Raw genomic sequence first — 22033 nt, 5'->3', positions numbered from 1 at the left:
CTTTTTGGACAAGCGCGTCAAAGCCTTGTCCACCGTGGGCGAGGATTCCCACCGTAACCTGTCCTATGAGGGGAAAGGATACGCCATAATAATCCTCTTGGGAATCTGCAGTTTAGTGTCTGGAGTTTTGCAAGCTTTTTCAAATAAGGCGTTCAGCTCATGAGATGGGGGAAACGTTACCTCAGGTTTCTTTTCCTTAAACATGCATACCCTCGTGTCAGGCACAGAGGGGTCCTCTGGGATATGCAAAACATCTTTTATAGCCATAATCATATAATGAATACTCTTGGACACCCATGGGTGTAACCATGCATCATCATAGTCGACACTGGTCAAAATCCGTGTCGGTATCAGTGTCTGCTATCTGGGAAAGGGGACGTTTTTGAGATCCCGAAGGGCCTTGTGACACAGTTAAAGCCATGGATTGACTCCGTGCTTTTTCCCTGGACTCTGCTTTGTCCAATCTTTTATGTAATAAAGTCACATTTGCATTTAAAACATTCCACATATCCAACCAATCAGGTGTCGGCGGCACCGACGGAGACACCACAATCATCTGCTCTACCTCCTCCCTAGACAAGCCTTCCGCTTCAGACATGCTGACATACACGTACCGACACCCCCACACACTCTGGGATAAATAAATATGGTGACAATCCCCCAATAAGGCCCTTTGGAGAGACAGAGAGAGTATGCCAGCATACACCCAGCGCCACTGGAACAAAATCCCAGTCTGTACAGCGCTTTTATAGATCAATAATACACTCACTGCGCCAATTTAATGTGCCCCCCCCCCCCCCCCGTTTTTGCCCTCTGTACTTGCTCAGCGGGGAGAATCCGGGGAGCAGCTTCTCTGCAGCGTGCTGTGGAGAAAATGGCGCTGGTTAGTGCTGGAGGATCAAGCTCCGCCCCCTCAACGGCGGGCTTCGGTCCCGCTCAAATTCTTTATACTGGCGTTTTTTTTTTAATATACTGCCTCCGCAGTATATAATATGTCAGCCAGTGTCCCTTGAGGTTATTCTTGCTGCCCAGGGCGCACCCCCTGCGTCCTGCACCCTTACAGTGCCGTCAGTGTGTGTGAATGTGGGAGCAATGGCGCGGTACCTCAGTGAAGATCTGAAGTCTTCTGCCGCCTGAGATGTCTTCTTTCTTCTTATACTCACCCGGCTTCTATCTTCCGGCTCTGCGAGGACGGTGGCGCGGCTCTGGGACGAACGGCGAGGATGAGACCTGTGTTCCGACCCTCTGGAGCTAATGGTGTCCAGTAGCCTAAGTAGCAGAGCCTATCAGTAAAGTAGGACTGCTTCTCTCCCCTCAGTCCCACGATGCAGGGAGCCTGTTGCCAGCAGTGCTCCCTGGAAATAAAAAACCTAACAAAAAAGTCTTTTCAGAGAAACTCAGTAGAGCTCCCCTGCAGTGCATCCAGTCTCCTCTGGGCACAGGATCTAACTGAGGTCTGGAGGAGGGGCATAGAGGGAGGAGCCAGTGCACACCCATCTAAAGTCTTTAGAGTGCCCATGTCTCCTGCGGACCCCGTCTATACCCCATGGTCCTTACGGAGTCCCCAGCATCCTCTAGGACGTAAGAGAAAATAATAAGAATTTACTTACCGATAATTCTATTTCTCGTAGTCCGTAGTGGATGCTGGGGACTCCGTCAGGACCATGGGGAATAGCGGCTCCGCAGGAGACAGGGCACAAAATTAAAAGTTTGACCACTAGGTGGTGTGCACTGGCTCCTCCCCCTATGACCCTCCTCCAAGCCTCAGTTAGGATACTGTGCCCGGACGAGCGTACACAATAAGGAAGGATTTTGAATCCCGGGTAAGACTCATACCAGCAACACCAATCACACTGTACAACTTGAGATCTGAACCCAGTTAACAGCATGATAACAGAGGAGCCTCTGAAAAGATGGCTTCCAACAATAATAACCCGATTTTTGTAACAATAACTATGTACAAGTATTGCAGACAATCCGCACTTGGGATGGGCGCCCAGCATCCACTACGGACTACGAGAAATAGAATTATCGGTAAGTAAATTCTTATTTTCTCTGACATCCTAAGTGGATGCTGGGGACTCCGTCAGGACCATGGGGATTATACCAAAGCTCCCAAACGGGCGGGAGAGTGCGGATGACTCTGCAGCACCGAATGAGAGAACTCCAGGTCCTCCTTAGCCAGGGTATCAAATTTGTAGAATTTTACAAACGTGTTCTCCCCTGACCACTTAGCTGCTCGGCAGCGTTGTAATGCCGAGACCCCTCGGGCAGCCGCCCAAGGTGAGCCCACCTTCCTTGTGGAGTGGGCATTTACAGATTTTGGCTGTGGCAGGCCTGCCACAGAATGCGCAAGTTGAATTGTGCTACAAATCCAACGAGCAATCGTCTGCTTAGACGCAGGAACACCCAGCTTGTTGGGTGCATACAGTATAAACAGCGAGTCAGCCTTTCTGACTCCAGCCGTCCTTTAAATATATATATATATATTTTTAAGGCTCTGACAACGTCGAACAACTTGGAGTCCTCCAAGTCGCTAGAAGCCGCAGGCACCACAATAGGTTGGTTCAGGTGAAACGCTGATACCACCTTTGGGAGAAACTGAGGACGCGTCCGCAGTTCTGCCCTGTCCCAATGGAAAATCAGATATGGGCTTTTGTACGATAAAGCCGCCAATTCTTACACTCTCCTGGCCGAAGCCAGGGCCAGTAGCATGGTCACTTTCCATGTAAGATATTTCAAATCCCCCGATTTGAGTGGCTCAAACCAATGGGATTTGAGAAATCCCAAAACTACATTGAGATCCCACGGTGCCACTGGAGGCACAACCGGGCTGTATATGTAGTACTCCTTTGACAAAAGCTTGGACTTCAGGAACTGAAGCCAATTCTTTCTGGAAGAAAATCGACAGGGCCGAAATTTGAACCTTAATGGACCCCAATTTGAGGCCCATAGACAATCCTGTTTGCAGGAAATGTAGGAATCGACCCAGTTGAAATTCCTCCGTCGGAGCCCTCTCCTTCAGGATCCGGCGTTCAACCGCCATGCTGTCAAACGCAGCCGCGGTAAGTCTAGAGGTAGAGTGCACGGATCCTCCGTGCGCATCTCTTGAAGTTCCGGGTACCAAGTCCTTCTTGGCCAATCCGGAGCCACGAGTATCGTTCTTACTCCCCTTCGCCTTATAATTCTCAGTACCTTGGGTATGAGAGGCAGAGGGGGGGAACACATACATTGACTGGTACACCCATGGTGTTACCAATGCGTCCCCAGCTATTGCCTGAGGGTCTCTTGACCCGGCTCAATACCTGTCCAGTTTTTTGTTGAGGCGGGACGCCATCATGTCCACCTTTGGTTTTTCCCAACGGTTCACAATCATGTGGAAGACTTCTGGGTGAAGTCCCCACTCTCCCGGGTGGTGATCGTGTCTGCTGAGGAAGTCTGCTTCCCAGTTGTCCACTCCCGGAATGAACACTGCTGACAGTGCTATCACATGATTTTCTGCCCAGCGAAAAATCCTTGCAGCTTCTGCCATTGCCCTCCTGCTTCTTGTGTCGCCCTGTCTGTTTACGTGGGCGACTGCCGTGGTGTTGTCCTACTGGATCAACAACGGCTGACCCTGAAGCAGAGGTCTTGCCAGGCTTAGAGCATTGTAAATTGCCCTTAGCTCCAGTATATTTATGTGAAGTGAAGTCTCCAGGCTTGACCACACTCCCTGGAAATTTCTTCCCTGTGTGACTGCTCCCCAGCCTCTCAGGCTGGCATTCGTGGTCACCAGGACCCAATCCTGAATGCCGAATCTGCGGCCCTCCAAATAGGTGAGCACTCTGCAACCACCACAGAAGAGACCCCCTTGTCCTTGGAGACGGGGCTATCCGCTGATGCATCTGAAGATGCGATCCGGACGATTTGTCCAGCAGATCCCACTGAAAGGTTCTTGCGTGGAATCTGCCGAATGGAATCGCTTCGTAAGAAGCCATCATTTACCCAGGACTCTTGTGCATTGATGCACTGACACTTTTCTTGGTTTTAGGAGGTTCCTGACTAGCTCGGATAACTCCCTGGCTTTCTCCTCCGGGAGAAAAACCTTTTTCTGAACTGTGTCCAGAATCATCCCTAGGAACAGCAGACGTGTTGTCGGGATCAGCTGGGATTTTGGAATATTTAGAATCCACCCGTGCTGTTGTAGCACTACTTGGTATAGTGCTACTGCGACCTCTAACTGTTCTCTGGATCTTGCCCTTATCAGGAGAACGTTCAAGTAAGGGATAATTAATACGCCTTTTCTTTGAAGTAGAATCATCATTTCAGCCTTTACCTTGGTAAAGACCCGGGGTGCCGTGGACAATCCAAACGGCAACGTCTGAAACTGATAGTGACAGTTTTGTACCACGAACCTGAGGTACCCTTGGTGTGAAGGGCAAATTGGGACATGGAGGTAAGCATCCTTGATGTCCCAGGACACCATAAAGTCCCCTTCTTCCAGATTCGCTATCACTGCTCTGAGTGATTTCATCTTGAACTTGAACCTTTGTATGTAAGTGTTCAAAAGATTTCAGACTTAGAATAGGTCTCACCGAGCCGTCCGGCTTCGGTACCACAAACAGCGTGGAATAATACCCCTTTCCTTGTTGTAGTAGGGGTACCTTGACTATTACTTGCTGGGAATACAGCTTGTGAATAGCTTCCAACACCGTCTCCCTGTCGGAGGGAGATGTTGGTAAAGCAGACTTCAGGAATCTGCGAGGAAGAGACGTCTCGAATTCCAATCTGTACCCCTGTGATACTACCTGCAGGATCCAGGGGTCGACTTGCGAGTGAGCCCACTGCGCGCTGAAATTCTTGAGACGACCCCCCCACCGGACCTGAGTCCGCTTGTAGGGCCCCAGCGACATGCTGAGGACTTTCCAGAAGCGGGGGAAGGCTTCTGCTCCTGGGAAGGAGCTGCTTGCTGCAGTCTCTTACCCTTTCCTTTGCCTCGTGCAGATATGAATGGCCTTTTGCCCGCTTGTTCTTATGAGAACGAAAGGACTGAGGCTGAAAAGATGGTGTCTATTTCTGTTGGGAGGTGACCTGAGGTAAAAAAGGTGGATTTTCCGGCTGTTGCCGTGGCCACCAAGTCCGATAGACCGACCCCAAATAATTCCTCCCCTTTATACGGCAAACTTCCATATGCCGCTTGGAATCCGCATCACCTGACCACTGTCGCGTCCATAAACTTCTTCTGGCAGAAATGGACAGCGCACTTACCGTTGATGCCAGAGTGCCAATATCCCTCTGTGCATCTCGCATATAAAGAAAATGCATCCTTTAAATGCTCTATAGTCAATAAAATATTGTCGCTATTCAGGGTATCAATATTTCCAGTCAGAGATTCCGACCAAACCCCCCCAGCACTGCACATCCATGCTGGGGCGATTGCTGGTCGCAGTATAACATCAGTATGTGTGTATATACTTTTTAGAGTATTTTCCAGCCTCCTATCAGCTGGATCTTTGAGGGCGGCCGTATCAGGAGACAGTAACGCCACTTGTTTTGATAAGCGTGTGAGCGCCTTATCTACCCTAGGGGGTGTTTCCCAGCGCGCCCTAACCTCTGGCGGGAAAGGGTATAATGCCAATAACTTCTTTGAAATTAGCAACTTCCTATCGGGGGTAACCCACGCTTCATCACACACTTCAATCAATTTATCTGATTCAGGAAAAACTACAGGTAGTTTTTTTCACACCCCACATAATACCCATTTTTGTGGTACTTGTAGTATCAGAAATATGTAACGCCTCCTTCATTGCCGTGATTATGTAACATGTGGCCCTACTGGAAAATACGTTTGTTTCTTCACCGTCGACACTGGAGTCAGTGTCCGTGTCTGTGTCGACCGACTGAGGTAATGGGCGTTTTAAAGCCCCTGACGGTGTTTGAGACGCCTGGACAGGTACTAATTGGTTTGCCGGCCGTCTCATATATTGTCAACCGACCTTGTAGCGTGTTGACACTATCACGTAATTCCATAAATAAAGCCATCCATTCCGGTGTCGACTCCCTAGGGGGTGACATCCCATTACAGGCAATTTCTCCGCCTCCACTAACATCGTCCTCATACCTGTCGACACACACGTACCGACACACAGCACACACACACGGAATGCTCTGATAGAGGACAGGACCCCACTAGCCCTTTGGGGAGACAGAGGGAGAGTTTGCCAGCACACACCAAGGCGCTATAATTATACAGGGACAACCTTATAGTAAGTGTTTTCCCTTATAGCAGCTTAATATATATTAATATCGCCAAAATATGCCCCCCCTCTCTGTTTTAACCCTGTTTCTGTAGTGCAGTGCAGGGGAGAGCCTGGGAGCCTTCCCACCAGCAGATCTGTGTGGGAAAAATGGCGCTGTGTGCTGAGGAGATAGGCCCCGCCCCCTTCACGGCGGGCTCTTCTCCTGGTTTTTTCTGTAATCCTGGCGGGGGTTAAATACATCCATATAGCCCAGGGGCTATATGTGATGTATTTTTAGCCAGTAAAGGTAATTACATTGCTGCCCAGGGCGCCCCCCCCCAGCGCCCTGCACCCTCAGTGACCGCGGTGTGAAGTGTGCTGAGAGCAATGGCGCACAGCTGCAGTGCTGTGCGCTACCTTAAGAAGACTGGGACGTCTTCAGCCGCCGATTTCTGGACCTCTTCAGCATCTGTAAGGGGGCTGGCGGCGCGGCTCCGGTGACCCATCCAGGATGTACCTGTGATCGTCCCTCTGGAGCTAGTGTCCAGTAGCCTAAGAAGCCAATCCATCCTGCACGCAGGTGAGTTCGCTTCTTCTCCCCTTAGTCCCGCGTTGCAGTGAGCCTGTTGCCAGCAGGACTCACTGAAAATAAAAAACCTAACAAACTTTTATTCTAAGCAGCTCTTTAGGAGAGCCACCTAGATTGCACCCTTCTCGGCCGGGCACAAAAACCTAACTGAGGCTTGGAGGAGGGTCATAGGGGGAGGAGCCAGTGCACACCACCTAGTGGTCAAACTTTTAATTTTGTGCCCTGTCTCCTGCGGAGCCGCTATTCCCCATGGTCCTGACGGAGTCCCCAGCATCCACTTAGGACGTCAGAGAAATTTATTACTGTGTCATCAGGAGAGAAACCTGCACAGAAGTGCTGTACCATTATTAAAGGACATTTATTAGAACAATAAAACATTTGCAATACAAAAGATCAAGCATTCCCTTGTTAAAGCTATATGTTAATATATAGCATTCGTGATCTTGCCAATACTGCAAGCTTAAGTCAGGAAGGAATGAAAATATTCATCAGAGATGTGGTGCAGGTGTGCAGGAGGGCTTCTAATACTCCATATTCCCCAGAAAGTAGCTTGGCAGTAAATATAGTGTCTCTGAACAAATGTTCTGTTATTTACTTGGACCAAACCCAAGGATCTAGATAGAGAGAGAAGACATGAATAATATTATGGAGACCGAGAACGAGACATTATGTCAAAGAGAGCAGGTAATACATGAGGGAGTGACTCACATGACTTACTGCTAGAACTAATCCTGGGACTTAATACTAATGTGACCTTTAACTGCGCCAATAATCATTTACAACATTAAAGAACATGCAGCCTTTACTATCTAACACACATTAAAATACTAGTTATAATAAACATGAGCTCTGGGCTGATCAGAACAACAATGTGGGTCACTAATTACATATATGTGAGGACAGGTGTTCATAAGGGATGATTATTACCTAGTAGCAGCTGGCAAGGGTCAAACCAAAAATGAATGCATCCCGCAGTAACATTTGGGCCTAATCCAGACCTGATCGTAGCAGAAAATGTGTTAGCAGTTGGGAAAAACCATGTGCACTGCAGGGGGGGGGGGGCAGATATAACCTGTGCAGAGAGTTAGATTTGGGTGGGGTGTGTTCAATCTGCAATCTAAAATTGCATTGTAAAAATAAAGCAGCCAGTATTTACCCTGCACAGACACAATAGAACCCACCCAAATCTAGCTCTCTCTGCACGTTATAGCTGCCCCCCTGCAGTGCACATGGTTTTGCCCATCCGCTAACAAATTTGCTGCTACGATCAGGTCTGAATTAGATCCACAATACGCAAGGAGGATCCAGTCACATGGGCAACAGTTACCATGCAAACGGTTAGGTTGCAGGGGTGATTAGGGCAGTAATCCTTAGATGCCTGGAAGCCACTGCAGTTGCTGAGGGAAGATAAGATTCTTTTAGACAATCAAGGACAATTTATCAACAATCATGTGGACATAACATGCGTGCAGCCAGGATGAAGGTCGACACAACTGCTGACCAAATATGTGATGTGCCTATCTTTTCCTGACACCATCTGAGATTGTTAAATAGGCCACTGGTGGAAATCTACTTCATGTGGTGATATACTGGTTTTACATGTTTTAAATGTAAGTGCATTAGAGTAATTAAACCTTTTACAATTATTTAAATGAGCTGCTACAGAGATCAGGAAGGCCAAACATGCTCCAGAATAGGGACACAGTTCTTTCCATGTGGGAAGTCACACCCATGTCATAGTACATCACAACTTCTCACATTACAGAGCACATGTGGACTTTTTCATAGTGTATAGCAGGCATTCCCAATCTCAGTTCTCAAAGCACACAAACAGTGCAGGTTTTAGCCCAGATGGTTAAATCAACATAAGAGGTACTACTTACATCATCTGTGCTCATGCATAATACGAAAACCTGGACTGTTAAACTGGATACACACTATAGATTAGCTGTCCAAGTTTTCTGGTTAGAACAAATATCTGGTAATGTATGGGAGAAAAACGACAATTGAGCATTTGCCCACAAACCCTGGAAAACAGACAAAAAATGGGCATTCAGACAAGTTGGCTAAATGCATTTGATTTAACCAATCCGAAGGACCATTTTTGGGAGCAAATGGTTGATTGGTAAGGTATGGGAGCAAATTACACATTTTGCTCCAATCATGAATATGGGACAGATAATCTTATAGTGTGTATCCAGCTTTAGTGTGCATTGAGGACCAAGGATGGGAAAGCATGATGTATAGCATAATCACAGAAATTATTTAAATCCACTAATTGAGGTGCTAAAGCAAGTTTTATTACACCCCTTTCAAATGTGTATTAATTTCCAGCAGCCACTAAATCTAATGCCACTAAAGAACCACTGTAGCCCAAATGACATTTTTAGCCATGTTTGGCTTTCCCCTCCCATAAATTGGTCACCATGTACAATACAGACAATGCAGAGAGCCCTCTCCCTTGTGTGAGGAAACAACTGTCAGAAGGAACTATAGAAGAGCAGACAAGCCAAATTGTGCAGGAACCAGGTTAGTGCAATGGAATAAGGTGGACACACACACATTAAGAGCACTAGTTAAGGCACCCCTTTACTTACTCATTTCAAAGATTTTTTTTTTTTTATATTAACTTATATTTTGGATTGCTGACTGTCCATTACAATGTTTTGTTACAAATAAAGCATATTAAACCATAGTCCCTAAAAGATGAAAGTAACAGATTGTATGGGCTCATTAGCTATGTGATACAAAGAGCCGAAAGCAATAAGCCGCAAGTTCCATACAAGTTACCACGTCACCTTAACATATTTTCAGCATGCTCAGGCCCACGAGCTGAAACAATTAAAAATGGTACTTTGTGGACCTCACCGTAATTATACATGGTGCAAGTAATAAGTGCAAAAAAAATAAATAAATAGAAAAATGGGGAAAGCACCTTGAACTCTCCCAAAAATGTAGTAAACAAGATAACATGGTACTTATCAGATAAATCCTTTTCTTTGAATCCACAGGGGGCACTGGAGTACACTTTGGATATGGATGGTGCAATAGCAGGGATAGGCACATTTAAATATTTAAGTGTGTAACCCTCCTCCTCCATACTCCCAAGATGCCTCAGTGTTTTTTGCCGAGCCGAATAGGAGCGATAGAGAGGATGAACAATGGAGAATTACATAACATTATAATATAACAGACAACTATAAAGTTGACACGACAATGAGATAACAGTCACCTTAACATTTGAACAAGTCAGTGAGAATGCGTTACCATAAGATCTACTGAACTTCCCCAAGCCAGGTGAAACTGCTCTGGATGGGCGTCCAGTGCCCACTGTGGATTCAAAGAAAAGGATTGATCTGGTAAGTACCAAAATCCTATTTTCTTTTTCATCCACTAGGGGTCACTGGAGTACTCTTGGGACATACCAAAGTTTCCCCCTTGGGCGGGAGAGCTGTTTGGCACCAGTAACACTAGACGGCCAAAGCTAGATGCTGAAGCCGCAAACGTATCAAACTTGTAAAAGCGCAGAAACGTGTGCACTGATGACCATGTAGCCGCACAGCAAAGTTGTGCCGTAGAAGCTCCACGACCTGCTGCCCATGATGTTTCCACAGAATGCGTGGATTGTGCTGAAACGGATGTAGGCGGTTGTAGACTAGCATGAAAGTAAGCCTGACGAATGGTCAGCTTAATCCATCTAAGGTCTGCTTTAAGCTGGCCAACCTATCTTGACTGCATCATAGAGAACAAACAATGTATCTGTTTTACGTACTGTTGATGTTGGGGCTACATAAAACGCAAAGTGCGCGTACAACATCCAAAGTAGCTGGAGTTCCTGAACCTTCTGAAAAAACAGGAACTACAATTGGTTGATTGATGTGAAAAGAAGAGACTACCTTTGGTAGAAGAGCGGGATTCAGCCTAAGTTCCGCTCTGTCATCATGAAATACCAGATACAGTAGTTTACGTGACAAGGCACCCAATTCTGAAACACGCCTTGCCGAAGCTAAGGCTAGGAGAACCACTGTTTTCCAAAGTTAAAAACTTAAAGTTCAAGGGTTCAAAAATTGAAGACTGCAAAAAATCAAAAACTAGATTTCCCATGGAGCTTTAGGTGGAATGAATAGAGGCTGAACTCTAAGGACACCTTGCAGGAAAGTGTGAACTGTTGGCAAAAGAGCTAAAACGCCTTTAAAATAAAACTGACAAGGCAGAGACCTGCACTTTTAGTGTACGTAAACTTAGTCCTCCATCTAACCACACCTGTAAAAATAGCAAAAGATAGGATAACTTGAAAAAAAGATGTCGGAAACTTCCGAGCTTCACGCCAACCTATAAAAACTCGCCAAATCCTGTGATAATGAGCAGCTGTAACTGGCTTCTTAGCACGTAACAGTTGGTATAAGACTGTGAAATGCCCTCTTGTTTTAAGAGAGTGGTTTCAACAGCCACCCCGTCAATTGCAGCCGCGCTAAATTGGGGTAAAGGCACTGACCCTGTTGTAGTAGGTCTGGACATAGTAGAAGCAGCCATGGATCATCTGCAAGTAGACCGCAGAGATCAGAGTACCACGCTCTCTGAGGCCAATGAGGCGCCACTAGTATGACGGTCATGGATTCTCTTTTTGATCTGCTCTAGTAATCGAGGAAGTAATGGAAACAGGGAAAACAGAAACACGAGGCTGTACGGCCACACTATTGTGAGAGCATCCACTGCCATTGTCTTTGGATCTCTTGTTCTGGACACATACTGGGGAGTTTGATGATTTGACAAGATACCATTAGATCCACCTGTGGGTAACCTCACCACTGGACCAACATCTGGAATACCTCTGGATGTAAAGCCCATTTTCCTGGATGAAAATCCTGATGGCTGCCCCAGTTGTCCACTTCTGGAATGAACACTGCCGACAATATCACTTGGTGATGCTCAGTCCAATTTAGGATTCGAGCAACTTCTCGCATGACCATGCGACTTTGAGTCCCTGCTTTGCTTGTTGCAGTAGGCAACTGCCTTCGCGTTGTCTGACTGAACTGGAATAGTCTGAGACTGGAGTATTTGAACTGCCTGACGCAGAGCATTGTAGATTGCCCTGAGTTCCAGGACATTGACAGTAATCTTTCTTGATCTGACCAGAGACCCTGAAATTGACGGATGTAGGACCACTGTTCCCCAACCTATGAGACTTGCGTCCGACGTCAGATTTATACAAATCCAGACTCCGAACCGTTTTCCCACAGTGAGATGCTATACTTGGAGCCACCAGAGTAGTGATACTCTGGCCCTTGGAGACAACCGCGCCATCTGATGAATTTGGATATGAGAACCGGACCACTGTACTAGAAGATCTAGCTGAAAAGGACGTGAGTGAAATCTTCTGAACTGGAGAGCCTGAAAAGACGCTACCATCTTAACTAACAGTCGAATGCACAAGTGCAATGAGACTATCCATGGTTTGAACACTAACTGTACCAGATGACGAATACTTTGTGCTTTCTGTTTTGGCAGGTAAATTTGTTGATCCTCCGTATCCAGAATCATTCCTAGGAATTTAATTCCGACACGGAACCAGGCTTGATTTCTTGAAGTTGACAATCCAACCGTACTGAACCAGTACATTGTATGTTAGTAAGGCATGTTGAAAGAGTATTTGTTGAGACAGAGCCTTGATGAGAAGGTCGTCTAAATACGGAACTATTAGGACTCCCAGGGATCTGAGATGAGCTATCATCACAGACATTACCTTGTGAATACCTGAGATGCTGATGAGAGGCCAAACCGTAGTGCCTGAAATTGATAATGGTTTTTGTTGTACTGCAAACCTTAAGTATGCCTGATGCGGTGGCCAAATTGGAATGTGTAAGTACACATCCTTCAGATCCAGAAAAATCATGAATTCCAGTGGTTCTAAACCTGCAATCACTGACCGCAGGGATTCCATCTTGAATCTGTAGTAAGTCACATACCAATTGAGCCCCTTCAGGTTCAATATCGGTCTGACAGAGCCGTCCGGCTTTGGTACTCCAAAAAGATTGGAATAATAACCTTGACCCTGGAACCTGAATTAAAAAAAGCTGCTGAATTTACGAGAGACCTGCCTTTTTGTCTGCTGACACAGGTAGGCCTGTCTTGAAAAACCCCATAGGTGGTAGACAATCGAACTCTATTTTGTAACCGTTGAACACAGAATTGCAGATCCACATATCTGTGGATGTCTGAAACCACGGCAAGTGAAACGTCTGAAGGCATGCTCCCACAACTGAAAACCCGAGATGACCTGGAAGCCCGTCATGCCACTGGTTTGTCATGTATCCTAATGACTGTTAGGGGTTTGTTGAAAACCACGTCCTCTACCATGTCACCTCTGTATGGTTGTTCCTCTAACGCTGCCTCGAAAAGGACCGTGGTCTTAAAGATTTGAATGCTGGTCCAGCGTATTTCCTTTTAGGAACTGGTGCGGCAATGGCAAGAGAACAGACTTTCCCCCAGTAGCCTGAGAAATCCATTTTTCCAATTTAGGACTAAATAGCATATTGCCAGCATAAGGCAATGCTTCTATTCCTCGTTTGACTCTGCCTGCCAAGAACTCAGGCAAAGTGTCCGTCGGGCCGCAATTAGTGAAGCTGAAAGCCGAAACTAACCTGGCTGCCGTCCACAGAAGCCGTACCTAAATACTCAGCAGATTCACAGATGTGATCAACAAGAAGTAGAAGCTGGTTTAAGTTAAGATCCGGTAAGCCCAACTTGAGCTGCGTTTCCCATGCAACTACAGCCTTGTTAACCCAAACACCAACTTAAGCAGGTCTAAGCAACACTCCTACTGCTGTATACATTGACTTTAGCATAGCTTTCAGCTTACGCACTGACAGGTCTTTAAGCGTAGTTGCAGCTGGGACTGGCATGCTTAACTTCTTGGAAAGTTTCGACACAGAGGAATTCACTGTTGGTGGATTCTCCCATTTAGTTGTCAGACTCTGAAAACTGGTAGTTAGACAGAAACAGTCTAGGCATAGAAAATTGCTTATTAAGAGAATCTGAATACAGAAAACACACAGGTGCGCATTGTTTTTTAGCAAATAAAACTTAATTATTGGAGTTTCCTTAGTCTCAGTAAAATTTAGAATGAGGCGTACTGCCCTGATGAGATTACTAATGGCCGGGCTATCAATAACTTCACTATCCGACTCCTGGCCTTGTTCCTCCTGAGAGATCAGGTCTGGCATTGACTAGTCAGAATGCAGCACAGCTGAGACTGGTAAATTATGCGACCAATGATTACTACTCTTAGGAATTGAGCTAGACCTGGACTTTTGTAAACCTTGCAAAGTCCTTGACATATCCTGAGCTCACTCTGGTACTAACCTAGAATCAGATCTAACCACCTTACGATCTTTTCGTGCAGCAGCCAACTTTGAGGATCAGGGTAGATGTCTGTATTTGTATTTACAAGACACATAACTTGACAGTGATCAGGATTGAACCCAGGAGTTAAGCAGTGGGTATTTTAATCCACTAGGCTGCATAGCCTCTTCCATCAGGTAACACTTGCACAGACATTGCCGACAAGCTGTGTATTTGATTTTGCATTAGCATTACTAATCATGCACAGAGACAGGTATACAGTGAAAGACAAGTCCCCATAACTAAACTAAAGTGTGTATAAGCCCTGCACTGCACCTGGCACACACTAAGAATCTGTTAAATATGTGCTTCACAGAAATCCTACTAACACCCCTGCACCCTCCAGTGTCCAAGTGTTGTAGGCAACACCAAATTCCTGGAAGAAGAACCAGGAAGTTTTATTAAAAAGACGTCCAGCCATGTGCTTTTCATTTTTTTTTATATAGACACATCCCTATGTACAATAGAAGCACAGTTTTAATCTATGTACACATCCCTATGAACACTGCTCAAAAAAAAATAAAGGGAACACTAAAATAACATCCTAGATCTGAATGAATGAAATATTCTTATTAAATACTTTGTTCTTTACATAGTTGAATGTGCGGACAACAAAATCACACAAAAATTATCAATGGAAATCAAATTTATTAACCCATGGAGGTCTGTATTTGGAGTCACACTCAAACTTAAAGTGGAAAAACACACTACAGGCTGATCCAACTTTAAAGTAATGTCCTTAAAACAAGTCCAAATGAGGCTCAGTAGTGTGTGTGGCCTCCACGTGCCTGTATGACCTCCCTACAACGCCTGGGCATGCTCCTGATGAGGTGGCGGATGGTCTCCTGAGGGATCTCCTCCCAGACCTGGACTAAAGCATCCACCAACTCCTGGATAGTCTGTGGTGCAATGTGGCGTTGGTGGATGGAGCGAGACATGATGTCCCAGATGTGCTCAATTGGATTCAGGTCTGGGGAACGTGCGGGCCAGTCCATAGCATCAATGCCTTCGTCTTGCAGGAACTGCTGACACTCCAGCCACATGAGGTCTAGCATTGTCTTGCATTAGGAGGAACCCAGGGCCAACCGCACCAGCATATGGTCTCACAAGGGATCTGAGGATCTCATCTCGGTACCTAATGGCAGTCAGGCTACCTCTGGCGAGCACATGGAGGGCTGTGCAGCCCCCCAAAGAAATGCCACCCCACACCATTACTGACCCACTGCCAAACCGGTCATGCTGGAGGATGTTGCAGGCAGCAGAACGTTCTCCTTGGCGTCTCCAGACTCTGTCACATGTGCTCAGTGAGAACCTGCTTTCATCTGTGAAGAGCACAGGGCGCCAGTGGCGAATTTGCCAATCTTGGTGTTCTCTGGCAAATGCAAAACGTCCTGCACGGTGTTGGGCTGTAAGCACAACCCCCACCTGTGGACGTCGGGCCCTCATACCACCCTCATGGAGTCTGTTTCTGATCGTTTGAGTAGACACATGCACATTTGTGGCTTGCTGGAGGTCATTTTGCAGGGCTCTGGCAGTGCTCCTCCTGTTCCTCCTTGCACAAAGGCGGAGGTAGCGGTCCTGCTGCTGGGTTGTTGCCCTCCTCCACGGCTCCTGATGTACTGGCCTGTCTCCTGGTAGCGCCTCCATGCTCTGGACACTACGCTGACAGACACAGCAAACCTTCTTGCCACAGCTCGCATTGATGTGCCATGCTGGATGAGTTGCACTACCTGAACCACTTGTGTGTGTTGTAGACTCCGTCTCAGGCTACCACTAGAGTGAAAGCACCGCCAGCTTTCAAAAGTGACCAAAACATCAGCCAGAAAGCATAGGAGCTGAGAAGTGGTCTGTGGTTAACACCTGCAGAACAACTACTTTATTGGGGGTGTCTTGCTAATTGCCTATAATTCGCACCTGTTGTCTATTCCATTTGCACAACAGCATGTGAAATTGATTGTCAATCAGTGTTGCTTCCTTAGTGGACAGTTTGATTTCACAGACGTGTGATTGACTTGGAGTTACATTGTGTTTAAGTGTTCCCTTTATTTTTTTGAGCAGTGTATAATAGAATTACAGTTGTCATGTAAAATGTAAGTACCTTAGCACATTATATATTATATATAATTATAACTTTTGCAGACATACAATCACTCCCTTATTCAGATAAGCAGTGTTTTGTACACATTCCCATATAAACCATAGATACCATATACTAGGGATCATATTTCCCCACCATTTGTCCCCTATAAACCGTGGCTGTAATCCAGTGTCATTTGCTGATGTAGCTATGTTTATTTACTTATATTGTCGTCAACTGTAAGTTGCTGTTTTCCTGTTTTGATTATGTGCATACAGATGGGTCCACCTTTATCTTAGCCTTTAATAGGATTAACGGAGACTGGGCAGTCGGACTTAATCCCCTGATGTAGTTCTCTGTATTTTATTGCAGCTGAGAACAATAGATGAAGGGCTTGTTAATAAACCAATGTGTGCCTAGGCGCAGCCAAGTCGTCAAGATGAGCGTGGACCCATCTATATGTACTCTGTAATTTGGCGCTGCAGTACCCTTGTGGCATCATATTAATAAAAAGGATATAAAAAAATCGCCCTGGCTATTAGAAACTGCGATCTCCCCCCTCAGGGATGCAGGGAGTGGAGCTGACAGGCCACAGCAGCAGCGAAAGCAGTCCGCGGCTGAGGACAGTGAGGTGCATAAAGCTGGGGGAGGCGAGCTGCTGCAGCCGTAGAGCTGTCCACTGCCATCTTCACCCTCAGCTACAGTGACAGCTAGTGTGGGAAGCGTAGGGCGCCCAGCGGCAGCAGTGTGACTGAACGCGGCTGGGGGCCAGGGAGCACTACACAGCGGAAATCTTCAGATGGCGGGGCGGTAGCATGAGCTGACCGCCCTGCTTCCGCAGCAATACCCTGCACAATATAAAACGGAGTGGCGGCAGTGTGAGCTGCCTGCCTGGAAAGTGGAGGCTCAGACTGTGCTTCTTCATTCAAGTGTCGTCCAGCTCCTGCAGCCTTAGGCTGAATTAGCTAAAGTTGATATAGGTCTATGGCGACTCCTCTGAGTGCCGACAAGCCTCTTCTGCCACCAGCAGCACACACAGACCCGGACCCAAGCTTCTTAATAAGTTGGGAAGGACTGTGGTTAAAAAATTCAAAAAGTAAAAATGAAGTTCTGGAATTCAGCCCAGAACGTGCTATCGTATGAGGCACATTAAAAACCACTGAGGCATCTTGGGAGTATAGAGGAGGAGCGGTACACATTTAAATGTGCCTATCCCTGCTATCGCACCGTCCATATCCTAAGAGTACTCCAGTGACCCCTAGTGGATGAAAAATAAATAGCTGGGTTTTGCATTTTCCCCCCAGCAAATAAAAAAAAAAGTAACAGTACAGTAACATGCAGGTAATGTGACTCTAAAGTGGTTTAAGACATTGCCTCTCAAGCGCATTATTTATTGGAAAGGGTGGGGGGGGGGGGGGGGGGGGGGAGGGTGTGTGTGTGTGTGAGGGGTAGCAATACTAGAGGCTCTGAAACAAGTTCAACATTTTGACCTTAAAATAATTTTAACCAGCATATCACCTATTTAGAGGTGCAGAAACAAAGTGATTATCTTGTCAAATGTAACACACGTTGACATCAGCAGACATACTGAAGTGGAATACTCCAATTCTACCCACTTAGTAAGAAGGAGTAATGTCTACATTGATAAGGACATTTTTCACAATTAAAGCAGTCACCTCTTCGGCGGCACTCCTGATGGGATCCAGATGCACGGGATGTCGGTTGTCACTATACAGACAGCCAGAACTTCGGAGGCAGGGCGAGCGCATCAAGGCCCCTTGCGGGCTCACTGCAGGTTCTATTCTCCCTCTATGGGTGTCGTGGACACCCAACAGAGGGAGAATCACCTACCTCGCCAGTATTCCGGCAGCAGCATTGTACCAGTCTGGATTTCGGCGTCAGTAGTGTGACCGCCGGGATCCAAACAGGCGGTATGTTAAACACATACCCTCTTGCCAGATGCAGGAAAGACTGAAGGAAGGAATGAATCGAGCACACATTGCATCACTCCATCCCCACATCACATGTTTGGTGGCAGTGGGCAGCTTCTGATACCTTTTGCTATATTGACATTACATGTAAAACAAATATTACATATGATGCAGCTACATTCTAATCATGAGCACTTGGCAATAGAACAGAGTCTTTAGAATCTAGCCTTTTTTTGAGACTGCATCTACAGCATATGCATAGTACACATAACCACATGTAACAGTTATTTTAACAATGAACTTTAGTTTATTCAACTATATTTGGGACTGGCATAACATGCAAGAGAGCAACAAGAAGACAATGCAGTAGTTTGAGGGCGAGAGACCAAAAGGCTCAATCCATTTAGCAGCGAAGGAGGCGAGAGGCCACTGCAACAGCATGTAAACATCAGCAACTACAGTATACTACAATTCACCCCCTTGCTGCCCAGACTTTCGATTTTTGTAATTAGGTCCATGGGGCAGCGGTACCATAAGTGCAGCATACTGCCACACTTACAGCGCAAATGGACACACAGCTAATTGGATTGAGCTCAAAAGTTGTATATGGAAATAGAATATTTGTTAACTCACTGATAATTTAAACAGATTGCAAGTGACTGAGACCATGGGGTAAATTTACTAAGATGGGAGTTCTATTTAAGATGGGATATTGCCCATAGCAACCAATCAGATTCTACTTCTCATTTATCTAGCACCTTCTAGAAGATACCTGGAATCTGATTGGTTGCTATGGGCAACATCCCATCTTAAATAGAACTCCCATCTTAGTAAATTTACCCCCATGGTTTCTATATACACTTAAAGTCTTCACTGATGTCAAGACATATTGTTGAGAGATATGCAAACAACTCTACATATTTTAATCAGATTTTTTTTAAACAATCTTTTAATTAAATGATTTGTGCATAGAATAAAAATCTGATAAACGTCATGACTGACCATGCTCAGGAGATAGCCTTTGGGGGGAGATTTGCCCTATGCAATAGCAGGGCCAGATTTTCGCCTAGGCGAAAAATGCCGGCACTGACGAAAAACACGTGGATCCGCAAATTCACTCCCGATCCACATGTTTTGGCGAATCTGCAAGCGGTTTTCGGGGCCATTTTTGCCAATGCCAATTCGCCTACAAAACAAAAAAGGTGAAACAGCATGGGCGAAAATGTATTAAAAAACGGGCAAAAAAACCCGCAAATGAATACGGTGGGTCGAATTAGTTCCGATTTTTTTTTGGCTAGGCGAAAAAAAAAAATGGAGCTAATTGCATACCCCCCGATAGTATGAAGCTTCCTTCATAAAGTTATGTTAACCATTTAGGTGGTGAGAACCAACATTTTCAAAATGGATTGGTATAAGATCGTTTGATTAAAATTGTGTTACCAAAACAACAATAATTGTAAGAACAACTCAAACACAACTGCAGCACAAATTACACGCCCCAAAACAGAGGGCCTGATTCAGGTTCGTTAGCAAAGCAAAGAAGCACACAACTGACCCAAACATGTCGCACTGATTTGGGGGGGGGGGGGGATTTTAGTTTAAATACACCACACCTAAATCTAACTCTCAGCATGTTACATCTGGCCCTCCTGCAGTGCAACATTGTTTTGCCTACTTGTGTGTTTTTGCTTTGCTAACAAACCTGAATCAGGCCCAGATTCTGTTTCATGACAGACTGCTTCAGTAACTAATGATAAAAGGAGAAGAATGCTGGATGTTTTCTGGTAGCACCATAATGTAATGCCTTTGAGAATAAAATAAATGATCTGCAACTGACATGAAAGCAGCTCATAAGAAAAAAAAAAATGTAAAGAAAAAAAAAAAAAGATTTATTTCAAAGACAGTTTCTTTAAAAAGAGGTTTCAGATTTGTTTCACGTAAAATTCAAACTTTAAAGGCAAGAGGAAATCTGTATTTCCTACAATCACATACACCCCCGCATTAATAAAGCACATGTCTTTCATACGTATAAAAAATAAAGCAATTTTGCTTTTTAGGAGTTTGGGTATTAAAAAATAAAATTTAACAAGTATAATAAATGGAGAGTTGAGCATGGCAAAATTTGCATTCCAATCTAATTTCATGAGTAACCAAGTCAAACAAGTGTAAGAGCCATGATGGAAGACTCAAAGTGAAATAAATGTATTAAAATAGAGGGAGACTTAATGAAACAGACTGTTGGGGGTGGTATACACAGGAAGGTGTCGTACAGGAATACAGTAAAAGCGGATGTCCGAAAGGCAGCTTCCCACAACACGGATATTCCTCATATTAAAGGAGCAAATGAAAAGTTTGTAAGTGGTATGGATAGAACAAAAGTGGCTCAGACACTCAATTTGGCTTGTCGTGAATTGCTGGAGGTCAGCTGCAATCTTTAACTAGTAGAACAGTGTGCTGTCCTCCACTGGATACAGATATAACGTGTCTGTTCTCAAGTTGCTTCCCAGTCATCTCATGAGGTCGCCAAACATCATCCTCTTCACCAGTGCCTAGTTGCTGGTTGGTACCCATACCCCAGGAATAGACATGACCTAATAAAGAAAAGCATAAAGAAATAGTTAACAGACGCAGGTGATCAGGTGTTGAAGAAAAATAAGAATTTACTTACCGATAATTCTATTTCTCATAGTCCGTAGTGGATGCTGGGGACTCCGAAAGGACCATGGGGAATAGCGGCTCCGCAGGAGACTGGGCACAAAAGTAAAAGCTTTAGGACTACCTGGTGTGCACTGGCTCCTCCCCCTATGACCCTCCTCCAAGCCTCAGTTAGGATACTGTGCCCGGACGAGCGTACACAATAAGGAAGGATTTTGAATCCCGGGTAAGACTCATACCAGCCACACCAATCACACCGTACAACTTGTGATTTGAACCCAGTTAACAGCATGATAACAGAGGAGCCTCTGAAAAGATGGCTCACAACAATAATAACCCGATTTTTGTAACAATAACTATGTACAAGTAATGCAGACAATCCGCACTTGGGATGGGCGCCCAGCATCCACTACGGACTATGAGAAATAGAATTATCGGTAAGTAAATTCTTATTTTCTCTAACGTCCTAGTGGATGCTGGGGACTCCGAAAGGACCATGGGGATTATACCAAAGCTCCCAAACGGGCGGGAGAGTGCGGATGACTCTACAGCACCGAATGAGAGAACTCCAGGTCCTCCTCAGCCAGGGTATCAAATTTGTAGAATTTTGCAAACGTATTTGCCTCTGACCAAGTAGCTGCTCGGCAAAGTTGTAAAGCCGAGACCCCTCAGGCAGCCGCCCAAGATGAGCCCACTTTCCGTGTGGAATGGGCTTTTACAGATTTTGGTTGTGGCAGGCCTGCCACAGAATGTGCAAGCTGAATTGTACTACAAATCCAACGAGCAATCGTCTGCTTAGAAGCAGGGGCACCCAGCTTGTTGGGTGCATACAGGATAAACAGCGAGTCAGATTTTCTGACTCCAGCCGTCCTGGAAACATATTTTCAGGGCCCTGACTACGTCCAGCAACTTGGAATCCTCCAAGTCCCTAGTAGCCGCAGGCACCACAATAGGCTGGTTTAAGTGAAATGCTGAAACCACCTTAGGGAGAAATTGAGGACGAGTCCTCAATTCTGCCCTGTCCGTATGAAAAATTAGGTAAGGGCTTTTATAGGATAAAGCCGCCAATTCTGATACACGCCTGGCTGAAGCCAGGGCTAACAGCATTACCACTTTCCATGTGAGATATTTTAAGTCCACAGTGGTGAGTGGTTCAAACCAA

At 45.6% G+C, this 22033-nt stretch overlaps 1 protein-coding gene across 2 annotated transcripts in view; it reads right to left on the bottom strand.

Moving 5' to 3' along the window:
- Window positions 1–18500: 18500 nt before the first annotated feature.
- Window positions 18501–22033, bottom strand: part of RCC1 (regulator of chromosome condensation 1) — a 138890-nt gene continuing 135357 nt past the window's right edge. For both annotated transcript variants that reach the window (XM_063954634.1, XM_063954633.1), the window contains exon 10: window positions 18501–20807. In XM_063954634.1, coding sequence (XP_063810704.1) covers window positions 20638–20807 — 170 coding nt within the window. In that variant the 3' untranslated portion in view covers window positions 18501–20637. The remainder of the gene's footprint in view (window positions 20808–22033) is intronic.

Source organism: Pseudophryne corroboree, chromosome 2 (assembly GCF_028390025.1).
Source record: "Pseudophryne corroboree isolate aPseCor3 chromosome 2, aPseCor3.hap2, whole genome shotgun sequence".
NCBI classification, from domain to species: Eukaryota; Metazoa; Chordata; class Amphibia; order Anura; family Myobatrachidae; genus Pseudophryne; species Pseudophryne corroboree.
The sequence above is the reverse complement of the archived record's forward strand: the minus strand, read 5'-3'. Positions and strand labels throughout refer to the sequence as shown.